The 23,835-nt window shown below is 35.4% G+C and overlaps 1 protein-coding gene across 2 annotated transcripts in view; it reads right to left on the reverse strand.

The window, feature by feature from the left end:
- Positions 1-23,835, reverse strand: part of DHX29 (DExH-box helicase 29) — a 47,645-nt gene that overhangs the window by 3,022 nt on the left and 20,788 nt on the right. For both annotated transcript variants that reach the window (XM_007118840.4, XM_028492911.2), the window contains 16 exons: positions 22,633-23,241; positions 20,967-21,110; positions 16,732-16,908; positions 15,589-15,729; positions 14,196-14,340; positions 13,952-14,069; positions 12,865-12,949; positions 11,272-11,360; positions 10,165-10,293; positions 9,995-10,070; positions 9,058-9,282; positions 7,831-7,967; positions 7,328-7,421; positions 2,293-2,595; positions 1,374-1,505; positions 145-241 (listed from right to left, as the gene is read on the reverse strand). In XM_007118840.4, the coding sequence (XP_007118902.1) occupies positions 145-241; positions 1,374-1,505; positions 2,293-2,595; positions 7,328-7,421; positions 7,831-7,967; positions 9,058-9,282; positions 9,995-10,070; positions 10,165-10,293; positions 11,272-11,360; positions 12,865-12,949; positions 13,952-14,069; positions 14,196-14,340; positions 15,589-15,729; positions 16,732-16,908; positions 20,967-21,110; positions 22,633-23,241 (2,701 nt within the window). The remainder of the gene's footprint in view (positions 1-144; positions 242-1,373; positions 1,506-2,292; positions 2,596-7,327; positions 7,422-7,830; positions 7,968-9,057; positions 9,283-9,994; positions 10,071-10,164; positions 10,294-11,271; positions 11,361-12,864; positions 12,950-13,951; positions 14,070-14,195; positions 14,341-15,588; positions 15,730-16,731; positions 16,909-20,966; positions 21,111-22,632; positions 23,242-23,835) is intronic.

Here is a 23,835-nt window from a genome sequence, read left to right on the forward strand (position 1 = left end):
GTCTCTGTCTGATGGAATTCAGCATAAAATAAATTTTATTAAAGTAATTTTTAATCACATGGAATTTAAGCCTCAATGAGCTATAGTATATGCCAGTGTTTAAAAGTATACTGTTTTCTACCTACATTATAATCAAACACTTACTTTCAAGGGACATCTTAGGATTTTCAAGCTTTTTTCTTAAAACAGAATCAATGAGAATTCTTAGCTGCTTGAAAATGACAGCTATCTTAACAGGTGCCTATTGAGAGGAGATGACAAATTGAACAATGTTAATCCCAGGGAGTGGGAATGTGTTTAAATAAAATCAAAGTAAGCATGTATACCTTACAATAATGCTTTAGCACATCTTGACTTTAATATAAAATGTTATGGGAAAAATATAAATAAATTACTTCCTGTAGCTAAGATATATAAACTTCAATTTCCTTATTAAGTACCCATAAATTTGATATCTCTTTCCAAAATAAAGCAACCATTATTTCAACTGTTTGTTTTCTTCTCTTACTACAGTTTTTAAAATGGAATTTTTAAAAAAAGCTTTATTGAGGTATAATTTATAGATCATAAAAAATTCATTATATACTATCCAATTATTTTTAGTTAATTTACAGAGTTGTGCAACCATCACCACAATCCAGTTATAGAAGTCTACTACCACCTCAGCCTCTTTTGTGAGAACTGCACATATTTTTTAAGTTGCCTTTAAAATTTACATCTCCAGTCTTAGACAAACAGCTATCATGGTATATCAGCAGAATGTATTAGATTTGCTTAAACTGGTCAATGTTGATGAGTTACAGAGAAATAAACTTATTGCTGGTAGCACTGGTTGGTCTAATTTTTCCAGAGAAGAATGAAGAATGTGACAATATGCATTTAAGCTATGAATCTGTGTCTCTTTATAGGTGGCACAATATAGCGGAAGGAGCATGAGTTTGAGGATCAGATAGTTCTAGGTTTAAAACCTTGCTCTACCATTAACAATCCATGTAACCTAGGTAAGTTATTTAACTTCTCACTAAGCTTAAGTGCCTTGTCTATAGAAAGAAACTATAGAAATTATCTAACAAGACTGTTAGGGTATTAAATTAGGGATAATCCATGTAAAGTTAACTACTGAAGTATACAACACATGGCAAATTATAATTATTACTGACAATAAATGAAATCTGTAATAGCAATATAATTTGATTTTCAAATTAAACAGATTTAAAACCATATAGGCAAGATAAAATAAATAAGTCTTCTATTTTAAGTCAAATTATTGGAAGAAATTATGCAAACTCCAATAAAATTTTAAAAAAAACTACCTCAGTGGTACTGGAAGTAGAAATTTTAATATAATCAATAAGATCAGTTGTAGCATGTACCTGAAAATAGATCCAGCCATCAACAGAGAGAAGACGTTCCCGGTGTTGAACTTCTATGTCACCACCAAAAAGTAAAACTGGAAAAGGGGTTATTAGGGTTGTTTCCCTCAAATATACTCGGGCATACCGTATCTGCATAAAAACAGAGACCAAAAAAACACTTTAAAGCCTAAAAATATAAAAAATTTATTTATCTGTTTCATGTAAGCATTTTTCTATAATTTGCTACTATATATTTTAAATCAGGTTTTATAAAGCTACATGTCTACATTCTCTTATGTGCATAATTTGTCAATTTTATAATCACAGTCACCACCTGTGCATTTATACTATTAAAAGGATTTTAAACATAATTATAAGGCTGAATTATATACCTTGAACATAAATGAGACTATGAACAAGCAATTTTATGCTAATGCTGTTAAATAATTAACACAACAATAAAATTATGATTAAGTTTCAGAGTGTCTGGTTTCTAAAGCAAGGTTCAGCAATGGCCATTAGTCAGGAATTTGTCATGTTTTACACATTTAAGTTTGATGATATGCTGGGAGTTATTCAAGCCAATGCTTGAAATTATGGATCTTTATTAATTTAATGAGTTATGATTCCAAAGCTTGACTGTTTTAATTGTAATCTACAAATATCTGCTATTAAATTATCTTAGGTTGCTCTGTGACTCAAACTGTTGCCACATCATATATAGTTCTATCCCATCCCATATCTCCCTTACTTGGAAATGTGGAAAAAAGACATATGTTTTTGTTGAGAATCCATGTACATCTTGATTTCAAATATAAACAAACATGAATAGCTCAATTTAAGAACCAAATACGATATCTGCTGGGCATCCTAATTTCTTATGACTGATTTCTAGAATAATGCCCTGAATATTGGAATTTAAGAATGAGTACTTTACCTTCTCCTGGTATAAAAGCCATCCATAAGTTTGCAAATCTCGATTTACTGAGGATGGATGTACTTGTGCTTTGCCTTGGGCTGTCTCCACAATGCAAGCCAATTTTTCTGTAACATCAACTGATTTTGTATAGATTATCTTCCCCACATTGTCATACAGTCCAGCAGTAAGTACAGCTTTAAGAAGGGCAATTTCTTGGAAGGAAAGCGTCTGTGAGGCTCTATTTCCTTCCAAGCCACTGGAAGTTGTAGATGATAAAAATCCTCCTGCCTTAACCAACTTTATTAACTCCTGCTTTACATCCTGGATTGGTGTGTTGAAAAGAGACAAGATCATAATTAAAATAGAGAAGGTGCCAACCAACCTTGTATTTTATATTACTGTTTCCTATCAAAATTGACAGGATGCCGAAAAGCTAAAAACAGAATTACGACATGATCCAGCACTCTCACTCCTGCGCATATATCCGGAAAAAAAACAAAAACACTAACTCGAAAAGATACATGAACTGCAATGTTCAGAGCAGCACCATTTACAATAGCCAAGATATGGAAAAAACCCAAATGTCTATCAATAGACGAATGGATAAAGAAGATGATGTGTGTATATACAATGGAATATTACTCAACCATAAAAAAGAATGAATTTTTGCCATTTGCTACAACTTGGATGGACCTGGAGGGCATTATGCTTAGTGAAATATGTCAGACAGAGAAAGACAAATACTGTATGTTATCACTTATATGTGGAATCTAAAAAATAAGACTAGTGAATATAACACAAAAGAAACAGACTCACAGACATAGAGAACAAACTAGTGGTTACCAGTGGGGAGAGGGAAGGAGGGAGGGGCAAGATAGGGATAGGGGAATAAGAGGTACAAACTACTATGTATAAAATAAGTAAGTTACAAGGATATATTTCCAGCACATGGAATACACCCAATATTTTATAATAACTATAAACAAATAATAATCTTTTAAAATTTGTAAATCACTATGTGATACACCTGAAACTTATTAATACTGTAACTCAACTATACCTCAATTAAAAAAAGGAAGCCTTTGTGGAAATTTGGCATGCTAAAATTTTTCATTTCTAGCCTTATTATAAATATTAATATTTGTTAAATATTTTCCTAGTCCATTGTATTACTAAGTAAAGCCAGCAGCATAAAGTATATATCTTGGGCTTCCCTGGTGGCACAGTGGTTAAGAATCCACCTGCCAATGCATGGGACACAGGTTCGAGCCCTGGTCCAGGAAGATCCCACATGCCACAGAGCAATGAAGCCCGTACACCACAACTACTGAGCCTGTGCTCTAGAGCTGCAAGCCACAAATACTGAGCCTGCATGCCACAACTACTGAAGCCCATGCTCCTAGAGCCTGTGCTCCGCAACGAGAGGCCACCGCAATGAGAAGCCCACACTCCGCAACGAAGAGGGGCCCCTGCTTGCTGCAACTAGAGAAAGCCTGTGCACAACAACGAAGACCCAATGCAGCCAAAAATAAATTTATTTTTTAAAAAAGTATATATTTGTGTGCATTAGTCTTTGTATAAATAATATTTTGTTAGTTTAGCAAACTGTTCAGATTATGCATTTTATTAATATATCAGTTTATTTTCAAGTTTAGCACCAGCCAATACTTGTGAAGAAATGTCTTAATATATTACTATTCCTCAAGTTCCATAAATATCTAATATTATAGTAAAATTTTAGACAAAAGACGAAAAGACAACCCTCAGAATGGGAGAAAATATTTGCAAACGAATCAACGGACAAAAGATTAACCTCCAAAATATATAAACAGCTCATGCAGCTCAATATTAAAAAAACAACCCAATCAAAAAATGGGCAGAAGACCTAAACAGACATTTCTCCAAAGACATACAGATGGCCAAGAAGCACATGAAAAGCTGCTCAACATCACTAATTATTAGAGAAATGCAAATCAAAACTATAATGAGGTATCACCTCATACCGGTCAGAATGGCCATCATCAGAAAATCTACAAACAACAAATGCTGGAGAGGGTGTGGAGAAAAGGGAATCCTCTTGCACTGCTGGTGGCAATGTAAACTGATACAGCTACTATGGAGAACAGTATGGAGGTTCCTTAAAAAACTAAAAATAGAATTATCATATGACCCAGCAATCCCACTACTGGGCATATATCTGGAGAAAACTGTAATTCAGAAAGACACATGCAACCCAATGTTCATTGCAGCACTATTTACAATAGCCAGGTCATGGAAGCAACCTAAATGCCTATCGACAGATGAATGGATAAAGAAGACGTGGTACATATACACAATGGAATATTACTCAGCCATAAAAAGGAACGAAATTGGGTCATTTGTAGAGACGTGGAGGGACCTAGAGACTGTCATACAGAGTGAAGTAAGTCAGAGAGAAAAACAAATATCGTATATTAACACATATATGTGGAATCTAGAAAAATGGTACAGATGAACCGGTTTGCAAGGCAGAAACAGAGACACAGATGTAGAGAACAAAAGTATGGAAACCAAGGGGGGAAAGCGGAGGCACGGGAGAATGGACTGGGAGATTCAGGTTGACATATATTCACTGATATGTATACAATAGATGACTAATAAGTACCTGCTGTATTAAAAAAAATAAAATTCAAAAAAAAATTTTAGTAAAAATAAAAAGAAATCCTGCCATTTGCAGCAGTGTGGATGGATCTAAAGAGTATTATGCTTAGTGAAATAAGGCAGACAGAGAAAGACAGATATTGTATGCTATCACTTACTTGTGGAATCTAAAATAAATGTATACAGCAAAACAGAAAGAGACTCACAGATACAGAGAACAAACAAGTGATTACCAGTGGAGGAAGGGAAAGGGGGAAGGGCAAGATAGGGATGTGGAATTAAGAGATATACACTAGTATGTATAAAACAGACAAGCAACTAGGATACTGTACATCACAGGGAGTTATAGCCATTATTGTGTAATAACCTTTAATGGAATATAAACTATAAAAATACCAAATCACTATGCTGTATACCTAAAATGAATATTATGTTGTAAATCAATCATATGTCAATTAAAACAAAATTAACAGTATGCCAAATTTTTAGTTAACTACAGCCCAAATTACATTAGGGAGGAAAAAAAGATACTGGAAAGTCAAGGATTAAATGGAGTCATCTGATTCCCTAACATCAACTGATTTTGTATAGATTATCTTCCCAAGACTTTAGATGTCATAAAATAAGAATGTCTAAAATGTGAGAGCAATAAAAATGTACCTGAACGCATTTTCATTCAGTCTATTTACTTCCACAGTAGCTCTCCTTTCAACATTTTTACTCAATAAGGATGGTCACATAGAGAACAGTAAGGAAGAATTACAGAGGACTCTGATCCTAGACTGCAAGAACCTTCTTCATTTGTCTCTGGGAAACATTTTAATTTCCTAAGGAACTCTGACAAAGTTTATTAATGGCAACAATCTAAACTTGTTGCCTAAAATCTTTTTCTACCTCTAGTAGTGCCAATCAACTAAAATACTACAGGGAGGATAAGCATTTTAAAGTAAACAGGATACAAGTGATTAAAAGGTGAAGTGTACATTTAGGATTTACTTTAGGCTTCTGGTTTGGGACTTAAGGGACTTTAAGTCCAGGAGAGGAAAGACCAAACAGACAGTTGCTGCCACACCACAAGGTTGGTAAAGAGACTGAAAACCTTGCAGCCCAGGGGAGATGAAGAAAAGGCTCATAGAAGGAAGGGGGTGGGAGGCAACTTGGAGGTTGGGAGGAAGTGGAGTGGAGATAAAGGAGTGTTGATTAGCTCTCCATATCTTGAACCCCAGTCAGCTGGCCCAGAGGCATCTGTTTCTTCAATTTATCCCTTTTTCTGCTTCAAGAAGGACAAAGTTTATTCCACTTAGCAAAGTCCCTGCTGTCATCTCAGCAGTTATTTTATTTTTATTTATTTTTTCTTGCATTCTTCAAGTCTACTGCATATCTGACATTATAGAAGTACACTGTTAGGCTAATCTAATAATCTAGTTTTTATTCATTAATTCAAAAATATTGACTAAGCACCTAATAGATGCTTAGGTGCTAGGTTCAGCAGTTATTTTAAATCACACACACAAAAATTGGTCAAATTATATGGGAATAAAAATATTTTTTAACCTTTTAAAATATGAGCATAGAATAGGGGAATTATGTGAGAGGTTATGGGAATTATGTGAGAGGTTATGAATACTTTTATAGCATGTCTGCACTAAACACCATTTTTCTTTAAATGTTGTAAATGTTGAGACATCAATCAAACAATGTGTGGACCTTGTGTGGATCATGATTTGAACTAGCTGTAAAGAAACATTTATGAGATAATCAGGGATATTTAAATATTGTATAGTTGATGATATTAAGGAATTACTTTTTAAGGCATGGTAACGTTAAAGAAAAAAATAGTCCTATACTTCAGAGATATATAACAATCTGACGCCTGGGATTTGCTTCAAAATAATCTAGAGGGCAGATAGTGGATTAACAGGAGTATAAGTAAAACAAGGTTGAGCACGTGTTGATAATTATGGAAGTGGGAAATGAGTACCCAGGAGTTCCCTATACTATTTTGTATGTTTGAAAATTTCCATAATATTATCAGAGTTGAGAAAAACTACAGAATATCCCCAATTCAATTCCATTTTTTAAAATGAGAAACTGAGACTTAATTAACCTTCCCCCAGCTGAGCTGCTGAATAGACAACTATCCTAATTCCCAAGCTAGTGTTATTTCTATGAAATCATGTTGCATCCTTGATCATTTCCTGAATATATTATGATTGTTACATACTATTTTGAATCACTGTGTAATACAGGTTAACTGCTGGGATAAACAAAACAAAAAATCACAAATTTATTAATTCAGCAAATGTTTATTAAACCCTTACTATGTGTCAAGCACTATCCTAGGCATTTCTTTTTCCAAATTAATCCTATTGACTATATGACCCTGAATTAAGATAGTTGCATTAAGACTTACCTCTAGGGTTAACAGTGATGTTCTATTAAGAAAGTTCCTCCGGCAATATGCTATTTCAGAACGATAGCCTCCTTCTTGCCGTGCTTTCTTCCATCTACATAAGTAAAATGACCAAATTTTAATATGTTTCCAAACTCTTTTTCAGATTACTAACCAAAGCTTTAATTACATTATAATCATATCAAAAGAGGAAGTTTTAGGAACTAGCCAATTGTATGTAACAATTTCAATTACAATACAGATATTTTTTGTTCACGTATAACAGTAAATTAATAACTTCAAATACAAGGTAATATACACATAATAATACACAGTACACTGTTCATAAATTTTAGGATTATAAAAATGTGAATTTTTAAAATAATTCAACTTGACAGATGCAGTAACTAAAAATAAATATAAATCTTAAATGTATCCTTTTAATAAAAGTCAAAAATAAATTTTTTTAAAAAGTAAATACCCTCAGGTTTGACCTACTGACAAAACCCAGATTATTTCTTTACCCCAGATATGCATTGTAGATCGTCAGATGGTCTGAATCTGCCATAGCCAAAGCTGATTTTGCAAGATCTGCTTCATCTTTTCGACCAATTGGTGTGGTAAATGGAGACTTCTCTGTCATAACTGCAGCTAGTGTTGCCTATACATAAATAACCAAAAAATTTATCATTAAAGAGGTATATATTGAAAGCTGATTTGAAATAGAAAGCAAATCATAAAACAATTGCACTTTCAAGTTGCATGTTTCTTCTTTTCAATTTATCGTGTTCTATAATAGCTACATATTTTCATTTTTTACTTTTAGTTTCATTTTATGGAATTTTAAACATTTATCACTTTACTTTTACACTATCTTTGTGGGTAGGGAAGTAATACCACCAGAATCAGAGATTTAAAAAAATGAATATTTGTGTGATTTATAGTCTGTCACACACTTAAAAGAAATCCCTTAATCACAGCTCAGAGATCTTGACTCCTAGCCTGAATTTCCATTGCCTGCAATGCTCTTTAAATACTTCTTACATAATCTGGACTATATAACAACCCATTTGTTGTTGTTGCAGCTTTTCAGATCAATTGTCAAGGCAGAGGATATTTCTTGGACTCAACACAATTCTGGTGAGTATCTATATCTGATACTAGAAAAAAAGAGACTAGAGTTAAGTCATACTCTCTCCATTTCATTTTCAAACAGCCTTGATTTGTAGTCCCAGAAAAGGCCACAACTTGATATAGCTAGAAGGTTGGAATGGCAGAGCATGCATATGAGCCAAGAGATTCAGACAGAGTCACAAAGTTTGTTAATTCTGAGATAATTTGAGAAAACAGAATTGCTGGTAATTGCTAGCTCAGAGGTAACTCAGAAAAAAGGAAGTTTTGATTCTACTTATGTGTGGAGTTCAAAACGCTCTAAGAATCACTTACTATATATTCAATTAAGAAAATATTTCAAGTGGGATGTTTGATAGCAAAAGTCTAGACAAGCCAAAACCCTTTTACAAAATAGTACCTACAATACACTTAGTAAATGGATGATTTTCTTGTATATAAATATAAAAAGTTAAATATTCAAAAATTCTCATTAAGCATTTAGATTTCCTGGTTTTAATGTTAGTACAGACATTCTGTTTAGTTAAAAAAAATAAAAGTTAAAATTTGTTTCTAAACTTAATACTTCCCCAGCCAAAATGATATTTACAGTGAAGAAGCAGCAGTGTTGTTTGTCTTACCACTGGATCAAGACAGCCAAAAATGGCACCAAAAATAAGCATCTTGCCAATTTTGACATTCACAGGCAAAGCTGCAAGGTGTTGGCCCAATGGAGTCAGTTTAGGCTCATTTAGTTCACAAGCTCCAATTTTTCGGAGTAAATTCATTGCATTGCTGATTACTTGAAGTTGAGGAGGATCTAAAGCTTTGGAGAGGAAATCTTCAGGAGAACCAAGATTGCATTTCTGCAGATTGAAAAAGTGATAAATTAGTATGTGATCAGAAAGAATTAACAAAGAGATGGTCAAACTGGAACTAAATTTAAGTAAAATTTTAAGCAAAGAGGATAAATGTCTGTGTCTATTAAGGGAGTAGGAAAGAGGATGAGATCTTCCAGTCCATATTTTTAGTTTCTTCATTTCTGATTTTTATAGAATCAAAAATCTGAGAACTGAAGGATATTATAGATCTTTCAGAGTAGGAAACCTTTGGTCTAGGCCAGGATTTCTCAAGTCCAGCTCTATTGTTATTTGGGGCAGATAATTCTGTTTTAGGGGACTGTGCTGTTCATTGTAGAATGTTTAGCAGCATCCCTGGCCTTGACCCACTAGATGTCCATAGCATGGTCTCCCTCTCCCCCCAGTTCTGACAACCAAAAATGTTTCTTGACATTCCAGTTTTTCCCTGGTGAGCAATATCGTCCCCTGTTGAGAACTACTGGTCTAGGTTATGAGTCTATATTTTCATCTATAAAGTATGAGTGCCTATGGCAGACTTAAAGCACAGAGGGTGTACTTATAAAAGATGGGGGAAGGGGGCATTTATTAAAGAAGAGTAAATAAAATACTTGAAAATATAGAGCAACAGAAGGTAAGATAAATTTAAGTCTTCTTCCCACCCACCCTGCCCAGAAAGGGGTGAAGAACAAAAAATTCATCTAAGTTCCTTTGGGATTACCATAATATGAAGACATAATTCCTCCAAAGGCACACGCAAGATTTCAGGAACAGAATAGTCCATAAAGCCTTCAAATCTGAAAAATAAAATAAAATAATACTAAATACATACTATCAGAAATGTCACACTGTACTGGTTTATGTGTTTTTAATTTCCGGGCTATGCCGTACCTTTCTCTCGTGTACATTCGGAAACAGAAGCCACCTCTGACGCGCCCAGCTCTCCCCTGGCGCTGCAGAGCACTTGCTTTGCTGACAAACGTCTCCACCAAAGAACTCATCTGACTGCTTTCATGGTACCTAGAGAAATGTTTTAGGAGAGAATATGTAGATAATTGACTGACATCAAAATCTGAAAAAACTGGAAATATTTGAAGATTAGAGTTGAAGATTAGTTGAAGATTAAGTTGAAGATTAGAGTGCCTCTTAATTATGCAATAAGAATTCTTTGAGAGTTTGAGAAATGCCACTGTGAACGTTACAATTCAACGCACCTTTCACAAGATACAGTTCAACCCTGAAAACACCTCCTCTACAGGTACAATTAAAAAAATCAAGAGTTTATTTTGTACTGGATAGTCATACTCACTTCCAAATATTGCTCAAGTTTCCTACCATTAGGGACAGTGTATACAGATTACAATAGACTACTAAGGTGGTCTCCCTTATTTGTGAAATATAAACATTAAAACATTTATAAAGTAATAATCTTTCTGCTGAAGATTCAGTTAAAGTTATCTATTATGTGCCAATTAGTGTACTAGGCACTTTCAATTATGAAATTTTAATTTTTCCCATTTACATATGAGGAAACTGATGATTATAACTGATGGTCATATTACTTGCTCAAGATTATAGATCAGAGATTTATGATCCAACTCTGATTCTAAAACTCATGCTCTTTTTTTTGTAATCCCATAAATAATGCTTTTGTAAAACATTAATTTATAAACTAATTTACAAAATTTATGTTCTGAATATTTTCTCAGCACTTTTCTAAAAGTAGCAGTACACTGATATTACTTATGGAAAAACTGATGACATGATTTTAACATTTATTCTCAGACATTTTAAACTTCCCTACAGTTTCTCTGAGACTTTTTGTTTTGGGCAGAATTCGGACATTTGAGATTTTCCTGATATGATTCTGTGATCTAGTGCTTGCTTCAGCAGCACATGAACTAAAATTGGAATGATTCTGTGATGTCTCCTAAGAATTCAAGAGTCCCAAGCCCTTTTCAGGTTGAAAATGTTTTGATTTGGAAAATTCAAACTTACTTATTTTCTTTCGTTCTTCCGGTATCAATTACAAATACAACATCTGGAATAGTGATACCCGTCTCCGCAATATTTGTTGCTAAAACAATCTGAAAATAAAAAGCCAAAACATTTAGGTAACAACTTTCAGCAATGTGCCATCATTTAAAATTCTTTGGAAAGTTTAGCCAATGAATTTTAAAAAATGAATTTCAATTTTATTTACAAAAATTCACAATCTAATTGCTATTACTGTGTAATCTAAATTTGCTCTAATTAATTTTATCACCTTAGCTTATTAATTAAAGTTATAGATTCTTATTCCAATAAAAATACCATTCCCCTAATTCTAGTCAGTCATCTTAAAAATGACATACGTGGAATGGGAAATTGGATCAGAGAATGGAGACTGCTCAGCAGAAACTTCACAGTTAAGTAGAAAAAAAAAAGTAATAGTTTTTCAGTAAGAAGAACTGGTGGGTTGCTGCCTTGGCTCTGCTACTTATTAGCTTTGTGACCTGGGCAAGTCATTTTACCTCTCTGGCCTCCAATAACCTGACCTGCAAATTACAAAGTAGAAATAGATGATTTCTTAAGTCCCTTTCTAGCTCAAAATTTCTTAATGGTGATGGCTGAATAGTGCAATCTTCTTGTGGCTTTTTTGTTTGTTTCTTCTTTTTTTCTTCTGTTGAGTCCTTGGAGGTAAAACATTTAGGAACTTCTAGGTCAAATTCAATATATTATCGGTCTATCTCAATACTGAATGCTTGCTTTTCTTACTCATTTATCCTAGAAAACAGAACCCAGATTATTAAGATTTAGATGGGACCTAGGTGATCAAATTTTTTAGAGGTGGAATTTTTTTCTTAAGACAAAATATTACAGGGAAGCCAAATGTTACAGATCAGAGCACACAGCCTCTGAACCCCTGGAGTTTTCAGAGCACAGTTAGAAAACTATGAATTTAATCCAGCTCCTGTTTAAAGATGAGAAAGGAAGCTGAGTGGGTTGCCAAAGATGGCAGCAGCTTAGGGACAAGAACCCAGGCCTCCTGCATTAGAGTCCAGGCTCTTGCTGGGAGCTCTGTGTTCCCCAGAGTTTCTACATTGTGCTTTTTGCCCCCCACCTAAGAGAGGGTCAAAATCTGAGAAACTCTCTTTGCCAAGTATCTCTTCATTCAACATCCGAACAGAGGAGACGATGAAAATACTTAGATTGTTTCCTAACCTAATGGTCTCTGTATTGCAAAAATAATAAGGGATGAGTAGCAAAAAGAACAAAAAGGAATCCTCCCAGGATTCAAGTAGCTCCTGATATCCAACATCCTTTGTGATATCTTAAGGAATAGTAGTGATTTTTCTTTTCATAAGCAACATCCATGCCATATTTTTAAACTACCACTCCCCTAAAGTTATTAATAACATATAATATAGACATAAACACCTAATATAATATAAATTGAATTTTAATATTGGGTTCACTTTTATGTTAAGCTGCAGAGCATCTGGAGTCTGCATGTACTATAAAGCACTTAATAACTGATGATAAAGTCATAACACTTTTATGAAATATTCTCAGTTGGATCACATATAAATTTGCTGTACTGAATTTTACCTTCCTGACTCCTTGAGGAGGAAGTGTGAATGCTGCAGCTTGATCTTGAGTTGAAAGAATAGAATGCAGAGCTATCACTTTATATCTGAAAGTTAAAATCATAGTTCTTAGCAAGAGTTTCTCTTTAGAAGACACTGCAAAGAATAACAAAATTTATTTGCAAATAGAAAGCAATTTTTAAATTTTTTATTATGAAAAATTTTAAACACATACAAAAGTTCTGAAAATGGTACAATGAAACCCCATATATACTCATCAAAGAGAAAAAACTTAATGAATGAATTATATGGAATGTAGGGTTTAAAGAATTTTAAAAATATATTCTGATGCTGAAGTGATAACCATAACAGCGGTAATAAACTGTATCAAAACAGGCATAGTAAAAAGCCAATTCAATATGTATGGATGGGCTTCCCTGGTGGGACAGCGGTTAAGAATCCACCTGCCAATGCAGGGGTCATGGGTTTGAGCCCTGGTCCGGGAAGATCCAACATACCCTGGAGCAACTAAGCCCGTGCGCCACAACTACTAAGCCTGTGCTGTAGAGTCCACAAGCCACAGCTACTGAACCCCGTGCACCTAGAGACCGTGCTCTGCAACAAGAGAAGCCACCACAACGAGAAGCAGCGCACCGCAACGAAGCTGCTCGCCGCAACTAGAGGAAAGCCCGCATGCAGCAATGAAGACCCAAGGCAGCCAAAAATAAATAAATAAATGCACTTATTAAAAAGAAAAAAAAGTACTTCAAAGATATTTTTTAAAAAATGTATGGATGGTAAACTGCAATGCTGTTAGGGTTTTGCACCATCCAGTGGGCTGGGGAGGGGAGTCACCATCTTACTCTTAACCACAGGATTCCCTCTGCTTAATCATATTGAGAAAATAAAACAAATGTAGAAATAGTACCTAAAAATTTTAGTAGATAAAATGCTATAATAGAAATGTTAAAAAAACAAAAAAAGAGCTTTGCCATGGACAATTTTAACTAAAGGTGAAAAGACTTTGAAAGTTCTGATCAAGAGTTTTAATGTGCGAAACATTTTTCTGTTTTAAAACTACCAGGAATATAATGAAGATCTGTAGTTACCGTTCTGAAAAAAATCTTCTGTCAGTTGATAAGAGATCATACAACTGTTGAATATGAGCAAGGCCTGGTAAAAAGATCAGTACTGCTCCTTCAACATTTTTGAACTGGGGACTTCTGTCTGAAATTTTAAAAAAGATACAATATTCAAAAATAAGGAACAGCATATAAGATATTAATAGAACATCTCCAGTTAGTAGAAAAGTTTTATCAAAACAAATGGAGACACATTAGAAAAGATACATACCTAAATATGTAAGAAGTTCCAAAATGAGATCCAGGTTGATTTTATGAGGATTCATGTAGAGAATAGCATGCTGAGTGCGTTTGCTGTACTTTTGGTAAAATGGATTTAAATCATCACTTGTTCCAGTCTGAACTGGGATGTATTCCTAAAAGAAACACAATCAGAAAAAGCTGAACAAAAATATTATGTATTTTTATAAGACAAAGAAGGAAAAAAGGAGCTATTTGCATTCATTCAAATCTGTATTTTTCTCATTGTCACTATTTGTTAAAATATATCAAGAATACAATTTTTAACAGAATTAAAGCATTATAAAATTTCATCTCTCCTATTAATTTCATTTCATACAGCCTCCTTAAGTATAGCAAACCTTTTTATCTTGGCATGTAAACCCTAAATTAAAAAAGAAATGAAGAAAAACAGGGCTTCCCTGGTGGCGCAGTGGTTGAGAGTCCACCTGCCGATGCAGGAGATACGGGTTTGTGCCCCGGTCCAGGAAGATCCCACGTGCCGTGGAGCGGCTGGACCCATGAGCCATGGCCGCTGAGCCTGCGCGTCTGGAGCCTGTGCCCCGCAGCGGGAGAGGCCACAACAGTGAGAGGCCCACGTAAAGCAAAAAAAAAAAAAAAAAAAGAAAGAAAAGAAAAGCAGAACAATGGAAGCATTGTTCTGTGGCAGCTGAAAAGCAGCCTGACCAAGAGAGGTCATAATAACTTTATTAAGTAATTCACACCTGCCTCATTCCTTCTAGATTCTACTTTGATTGCTGAATTCCAATCATCTTCTTTGAAATACTACTTTTAATTTTTTAAAGTCTTTCTTTAGTTTCTAATTTCTATCTCTGCAGTTTTAGGCAAAGATTTTAGTTTTTGCTTCCTTGGTTTATCTGCTTAACTAAAGGATAAAGTAACTTCTACTTTGTGCTTCCATTAGATGAATGAAATATTGTGGATATAATAAAAATACTGTATATAGTACCACTGGCCAAAATGCAGGATAATGTAGCTTTTGTGATCTTTCTAAAATTATGTCATTGAAAGTAAATTAACTCTATGAAGATCCGTGCTTGCCCTGGATAGTATAGAGCTAAGGTTGGCTCATGTCAGGACAGAGGCTGCTAGGAAAACCAATGGCAAGGATCTAGATTTTGGTCCTGCCCCCTCCTGACTATCTAAGGTGTTGAGATCAAAAGTAAATATCGTAAGCCAAACACTAGAGTCAGTGAAACAAAGATTTAAAGAAATGACTTTTAAGATTTGCTCATAATCATATCTGTTCTTCTTCTACCAGATTATATTTGAATGCACTGTGTCAGCCATATTTTAAAACTCTTACAGCAGTTTGTGCCCTGGATATCACAATCAGATGTCTTTCAAAAATGTTTTATTTTTACCTGATACTTTTTTATTCCCCCTGTTTTGCTTGTAACATTAACGGTTATTTCTTCTTCCTCCTCCAGAAATTTCTGACAATATTCTGAGTCTTTCTCCAGGACAAAGCCTGTTTCTTCTATTATATCTTCAAGATGAAAAACCTGTATAGATTAAGACATATAAATAGTGAACTCAAATTCATTCCAGTAAATATCATTTTAAAGAGAACAAGGGATTGTTACCTTTGAATGTCACCAAATGCTAATTTAGAATGTTACAAAAAAAGCTTTTTTCTGCATTTATTGGTAGTGAAGAACTTGGCTGATGTAGATGGATCTATTCCTAGTAGTCTCAGGACAAAGCACATTATGGTGTGTATATTTTTTACATGTGAAAACCAATTAAAAGAGCAGCCTTTATCAGCTGAACCAAAAGGGCAAACATTAAGAATAGAAGGAAGCTTCAAAGACAAGCCTAAATTTGAGGGATGGGTGAAAAAGGAGTTCCTTATTGCTAGGCAGCTACCCCCAATCTGGATGTAATGCCTTTGCTATGGAAGTGTGTTTTACGCTGTGTACCTCTGAGGTATGTCGTTCATCAGCAGAATCCTCCTTCCAGCCCACTCACCCTCAGTCAAGGCAGCACCAGCTATCTGATTCCCAAGGCCATCTCCAGGTCCTCCCTCTCTCTCTCTCTCTCTTTTAAAATTAATTAACTTATTTATTATTATCGTTTTTGGCTGTGTTGAGTCTTCATTGCTGTGCACGGGCTTTCTCTAGTTGAGGAGTGCGGGCTTCTCATTGTCATGGCTTCTCTTGTTGCAGAGCACGGGCTTTAGGCGCGCAGGCTTCAGTTGTTGAGGCACAGGGGCTCAGTAGTTGTGGCTCGCGGGCTCTAGAGCATAGGCTCGGTAGTTGTGGCGCACGGGTTTAGTCGCTCCATGGCACGTGGGATCTTCCCTGGGCCAGGGCACGAACCCGTGTCCCCTGCATTGGCAGGCAGGTTCTTAACCACTGTGCCACCAGGGAAGCCCTCCAGGTCCTCTCTTGACTTGCAATACCCTAGGAATCGTTCTAGGCTCAGACTTAAGGGCCTGTCTTATGGTGACATTCACTGGTGGGAATGTAGTTTCTGATTACATATGCATTATAAAGAAAACTTACCTCAACAGGATAATTTCTTCCTGAAATTCTCAGAATAGGGCAGTGTATGAAATAGCTAGAAAACTTTTCACTGTCTACAGTGGCACTCATTAGAATCAAATGTAGATCAGAGCGTTTCTGTAAAATTTCCTTCAAGATAATTAGTAGGAAGTCTGACTGGACACTTCTTTCATGAACCTAGCATAAGGGGAACAAAAAAATCATAAGGTCAAGTAATAGGCTAAAATAATCAGACACTCAAATCTACTAAAAGTAAATCAATATTTACATATAGTCAGTACATGCAGAAAGAGAAGCTGTATGTTTCAAATAAGGCAGATCTTCAGAATTGAAAATAAAGTCCCCTTCTAAAATTGAAGTCGGTAAAAATCAGCATATAATGAACAAGATTAGCTATGGTAGTAGGACTCTACCTTAGGAGATGGTTTGTAAGTGTTCAGCTGATAAGATTAGGGTATCTCCCAATTTCACTTAGAAGCCAGTGTAACTCTTAAAGCGCTGCTACTAATATACAACTGAACAGACACAAAACTGCAACAAGACAGATGGTTTATCCACTATGTAGAAAAAGGGGAATTTGATTAGTAGGAATCTGACAGGTTCTCTATCAACTGTCTGAGAAAAAGGCTCTTATGCCCTTCCAACAGATGCATTTTAGGGACGAGCATTGTAAATCTGCTATAGAGCATAAAAAACATGGGACATTGTCAGAACTCAATATCTGCTGGAGGTACCAGTCTATATTCTAACTTCCTGTACTGGAGTTATTTCTACTCCATTTTATTTTATGAGATTAAGGCAGCATACAAAAGACAGAATACATCAAGATAACAAAAATTAAAACGGTTTTGATCATTCATTTGCTCGGAAGGGAGGCAACAGCGGTCAAATGTTCACTACAAACAGTACTAAGCATTGTGCTAGATGCTGGGGATTAAAAAATGACCAAGATAGTCTTTTCATTTCAGAGTTTACAGCCTTGGAAGAGGATACTGTAGAGGATGGTATGAAATTACATATGAAGGGTAATTTTTTTGGGGGGGGAGGGGTCTAATATTCTTTTTTTGTTTTATATTTAATTTTTTTATTGGAGTATAGTTGATTTATAATGTTGTGTTAGTTTCTGCTGTACAGCAAGGGGTAGCTAATTCAGGTGGTCAGGAAGGCTACTAAGAGAGATCTGCCATCTGTGCTGAGAACTGAAATGAATTTTAAAAAAAGGAGGAGAAAGGAACAGTATCATAAAGGGAGAAAAAGTAGTCATGGGATGCAACTTGTGCAAAATCATGGTGGGCAGGGGGATAATTATACATTTCAGGAAATGAAGAAACAAAAATGATGCCTTGAGCATGGGATGAGGAACGGGCAAAAGATAGAGCTGGCGAGGTACTCAGTAATCTACCCATATGAGGTCTTGTAAACCGTGTTAAGGAGTTGAGACTTTATCCTAATGAGTGAGGGTAGTGAGTAAGATATTTCAAAGCAGAGGGATCATGTGGTCTGAATTTTGTTTTAAAAAAGATAACTCCAGGGCTTCCCTGGTGGCGCAGTGGTTGAGAGTGTGCCTGCCGATGCAGGGGATACGGGTTCGTGCCCCGGTCCGGGAAGATCCCACATGCTGCGGAGCGGCTGGGCCCGTGAGCCATGGCCGCTGAGCCTGCGCATCCGGAGCCTGTGCTCCGCAATGGGAGAGGCCACAACAGTGAGAGGCCCGCGTACCGCAAAAAAAAAAAAAAAAAAGAAAAAAAGATAACTCCAGCTATAATTGAAGAATGTAGTAGAAGAGAGCAAAACAGAAAGTAGTAAGTTTAATTAGAGGCTTTTGTACTAATTAAAAGAGATAATGGGGGCTTCCCTGGTGGCACAGTGGTTAAGACTCCGCCTGCCAATTGCGCGTCTGGAGCCTGTGCTCCGCAACGGGAGATGCCACAGCAGTGAGAGGCCCGCATACCGCAGAAAAAAATAAAATAAAATAAAATAAAAGAGATAATGAAAGAAAAATTTTAAAAAAGAGATAATGGTAGCCTATATGAGGGCAATACCAGTGAATATGGAGAGGTAAATGAATGTGAGAAAAGTAAAATCAACAAAGTCTAGGTGATTGGATTTAGGGGATATGGGAGAAAGAGGAAGGAATAATCTTGGATGTTTTTACTTTGGTAGTTTGACCAGGATATTTATATCTGAAGCTGAAGAGAGAAAGATTTCCTGATGGATGAAATAGATCTGAGGAACCTCCTCAAATAGATGGTAATTCATACAGATACTGACATTTTTAAAAAAGAAAATTAAGAATGAGGATAAAACATAAAATAGAGCTAATAAAAATGTATGCTTTATTAAGTACACTTGGAAGAGGTGGGCAAAAAGTTTGGCCATAAACATACCAGCAGCCAGAGGAAAAGCTACTTAACTCACACACTGACCATAAACTAAAACAAATCGCACAACTATTCCTAATAAGAAAGCCAGAAGTATTAACCTGAGCATCTTCATAAAGAAGGTCCTGAATAATGTAATGAACTCTATGCCAGCATCTCGTACATCATTATATTTAACATGATGATGAATTTCACCGGGTTTTTTCTTACTCTACTGTACTTTTCAACAAGAGGTTGACATTATCACACTGAAGCACAATTCAGTAAATCACGCCTACAGACTGCTAATACTAAAACATCAAAGAACAGCTCCCTGAAGTTGGTCTAACTTTTAAATTAGGGTTCATTCTGATATATATTTATCAATAAATTTTCTAATAATTTGGGGCTCCAAGAAAAGTTACTGACTGGCTGATACAAGTATTTCATCTTACCTAGCAGTAAAAATTTCTCATTATAAATAGATAAATTAGCATTTTGACTTAAGTTGATTCTTGAGGATACTGATAAAATCTAGGTCTTAGCCATGCACAGCTGCAACTGTGACACCCCATTCCCCACCCAACATTGCCAGGAGCAAGTTACCAATGGGCCTGCTCAATCAAGCAGCCATACATCCTCTTTCTTTTTGACATCTTAGTGATAACAGTACAACTCCTTCCCCCACTGAAGATTAAAGACTCCTTAGATAAAAATGAATTCCTATCACTCATCTGTTACCAAAATTATTATATTTTAAAACATCTTACCCTAAACTCATCCAACAACAGGAAAATGGTTAAATAAATCATGGGACATCCAAATTATATACTTCTATAAAGCTATTAAAAAATAGTGTTTTTGTAAACTATCTAATGATGTGAAAGAATTATAAAATAAATATCGCTCATGCTAAACATACACATATATAAATGCACAAATGTCAACATTAATTCTTTTTCTGGATGAGACTATAGATAATTTTTATTTTCATTTTTGTATCTCTCTATACTTCTAATACTTACTAACCAAAATGAGGAAAATAACCCAATAATCTATGTATAGTCTATTAATTAAAAATCAAAGAATGACTGAACTTTCACTAATGCCTTCTGAACTTGGTGAATTAACAGACATTCATAGAAAGTTTACATCAGGGAAAATTGAAAAAAATTGTTTTTGAATAATAGAAATGCTGTATATCATTTCTTTTTCAAAAAATTATGTACAAAGCAAGTCAGTTTAACATATACTAGGCTAGTATAACATTTAAAATAATTCTAATGTGAAACTTTTGGCATAATTCAATTTTAGTGTGCATTCAAATTTGATTCAAGTAGGGGTATATCTATAGAGAAAACGACATACTGATGAGGATTTCTTTTTTTTTTTTCAAGAATCCGAGAAAATCCTTTAACAAATGTAGTTGAGAGGCAGCAGACTGGTAAGAGATGGCTGCAGATGTACCGCCTGGGTTTGAACCCCCAGTTGTAGAGCTTATTGGCTGTGTGAATTTGAGCAAGCTATTTAACCTCTGTGTGCCTCAGTTTCCTCAACTGTAAAACAGGGATAATAATATCTACTTCACTGGATTGCTGGAAGGATTAAATGAAGTTGTATATATGAAGTCCTTAAAATAGCACCTTGCATATAGCAAATGTTATACAGCATTTGTTAAATAAATCAATTTACAGGAGACACATTTGTTAGAGGAAATTAATTATTATATGTAGAGGAAATTAAATAATTATTATATGTAAAGCGTCTGGCATTTAATAAGCATGAAGAAAATGTTAGCTAGTTTTAGAAGTAACATCTTTTTAATACAAAAATGTTTAGAATTTTTTTCTGAACATGACTACAGAATCAACTCACCTCATCTACAATAACATGAGACACATTAGTTAGGAGACCATCCTCTTGAAGTTTTCTTAGCAAAACCCCTGTTGTACAGTAGAGTAACCTGGTAGATTCACTCGCTCGAGACTCCATCCGGATCTGATATCCACACAAAGAATTCTGAAGGGAAAACACAAGGCCAAGATTACAGTCACACAAATGATCTAGGGAACAAGGTTTAAAAAGTACAGGTGCTGATCCTGCTACTATATGGAGCAGTCTAAGTAAATCTGTTTAGTGAAATTTATTACTTTCCCATGGTCTTCAATTATATAAAACTATAAAATTAGTTTCGGCAATTTTAAACAAGAAAAACCTTTTTTCAGTTTTGAAACAAAAAGCTGTTCACCTGCTTTGAGTACCATTAACATTATTAAGAAAATATTAATAGATTTAATCAATTTCTTATTAAATTATCTTGGAGCAAAATATTGAGGTACTGAGGAAGAGAATTTTAGAGAAGCTCCTACAATTTGGTCTACTTTTCTATCAAGATCTCATAAAAGCTGCAACCATTAAAAACCAGTGGTGCCTGATGGGAATCCTGAAGTCACTTCTATTCCCATCACATTTTCTTTCTGTCTCCTTCAGTCATTCCTTTGTTATACTTGTAAACATGTCTGTCATCCCCTTAATGTAAATTCCTTATAAGACAGAAATTATGTCCTTTTTCCTCTTACATTTCATGAGAGAAACCAAGAAAAATTGCCAAATAAAAATTTTTTTAATGAAGGGATAACTAACTTAAAGATAGAAACAAAGATGTTAAGTATCATATTTATAAAGAACACTTTGGAGTATAATTAAACTGAGTTATATGAACTGGGAATTCATTACATTTGGTTCTAAAGCATTAATTCCTATACTTTGCAGTCACTCTGGTTAAGGTCTGGCTAGTTTTGTGTATACTTTTATCACAAAGTGTGTGACACTGATTTTTTTTTTTTTTTTTTTTTTTTTTTGCGGTACGCGGGCCTCTCACCGCTGTGGCCTCTCCCGTCGCGGAGCACAGGCTCCGGACGCACAGGCCCAGCAGCCATGGCCCACGGGCCCAGCCACTCCACGGCACGTGGGATCCCCCCGGACCGGGGCACGAACCCGCATCCCCTGCATCGGCAGGCGGACCCCCAACCACTGCGCCACCAGGGAAGCCTGACAGTGGATATTTAAGTACTTTTTCTATTATTTTTTTATATACAGGATTTGAAAATAGTTTGGCATTTTCTTTTATATTGTTTTTTCCTTCTGTTCACTGAACTAATGAAAATCATTCAGGAATACATCCCACAGAAAAGATTTCCAAATACTTGAGATATCTGATATTACAGTTATACTTGTATGTGTTTATATTCTTTGAATGATCAACTTAGTATGTAATATATTTGAATACTCAATTATTAAAGTGAATATATTTTTCCTTTTATGTGAGAATTTTAATGATAATTACTGACAATCCTTTTCATATAAAGGAGAGTGGCATAATATCACATCTACCCAAGAAAGCATGAGAGACACCTGAGATGTGCTACTGAACAAATAGCATTGGTCAAAACTCATATACGGCACAGGCTCCATTTGGGTCCCAAGGGCACAGGTTGAGTGAGGTCAGCGCCCTCTGAGGTGAGGTTGGACAGTGCCTCACCTTTCCTCCAGGTCCATTTTCACAGCCCAGTTCATCACACACTCTTGTGGCTAAGCTCACCGCTGAGACCCGCCGGGGCTGGGTGCAGACAATGTTGCATCTACTTGTTCGCCACTCGTTCAGAAGCAGGTCCTCCAACAGGAAATGTGGCACTTGAGTACTCTTGCCGCTCCCTGTTTCACCTGCCACCACCACAGCCCGGTGCCTTCTAAGAGTTTCGACAATTGAGTTCCTGTGTTTGAACACGGGTAACTGTTGCCGTTCCTTTAGCAGTCTCTGGTACTTAGGTGTGCTTTGCAACTTTCTAAAGAGGTTTCTAACCGGCTCCAAATCTTCTGCCTTTTCTGATTCCAAGGACAGTGCAGAAAAATCCTCATCAGAAACTAAATTTTCCCAAGATTCCTCAGGATCTTCAGAGGTTTCTCTCGTATTCTCAGAGTGCTGTTGTTGCTGTTGCTGCTGCTGCTTCAGTTTATTCAGAAGTTTGGCAATGAAAAGGTCACGTGGTTTATTGGTCTCCATTTTATTTAACTGTTCCTTTCTCTTTTCCGCATCACTCCACTCCAGCCAGACATCTCGGTAAGTGGGCGGAAGTAACTGATGAACTGACTATAAAGGGAAAAAACAGTAGTTATGTCGTTTTCACTAACTACTGGACACCAAAATTCAATAGGTTAGAACTTAAAAGGATGGCTGCCTTCTTCTTAAAATGTCTCTTAAACTAGTAAGTTATTACTTTAATATAAGATATACATGTATATGATGCAAATTTATAAATAGTGTATAATATTCAGGCTTCTAGACTTACTAGCTGTGTGACCTTGGGCAAGTAACTTAACCACTTGGTGTCTTAGTTTCTAAATTTGTAAAATGGGGCTAATAATAGTACCTACCTTACAGGCATACGCTGAGGTAAAATAAACTAAGTTAATCATGTAACGTGCTTATTCCTGGAACACAATAAACTATTAAATACATGTTTATTATTTATTTCTATAGTGGTGCTATTTAAATATACAGATGATCCATAAAGCATCTCTAAAACAAAGTTCCCTCTGAGATTCCAGCAGTTGTATACTATTACAGGTCAAAGTATTTTAAATGAACTCCACTGGATGAAACTAAGTTATCTTAACTCTGTGTTATAAAAGAGCCCACAATTATTTCTGTAACACTGATAGTCACTTCCATCAATTAAGCTTA

This window comes from Physeter macrocephalus, chromosome 8 (assembly GCF_002837175.3).
Source record: "Physeter macrocephalus isolate SW-GA chromosome 8, ASM283717v5, whole genome shotgun sequence".
In the NCBI taxonomy this organism is placed as follows: domain Eukaryota; kingdom Metazoa; phylum Chordata; class Mammalia; order Artiodactyla; family Physeteridae; genus Physeter; species Physeter macrocephalus.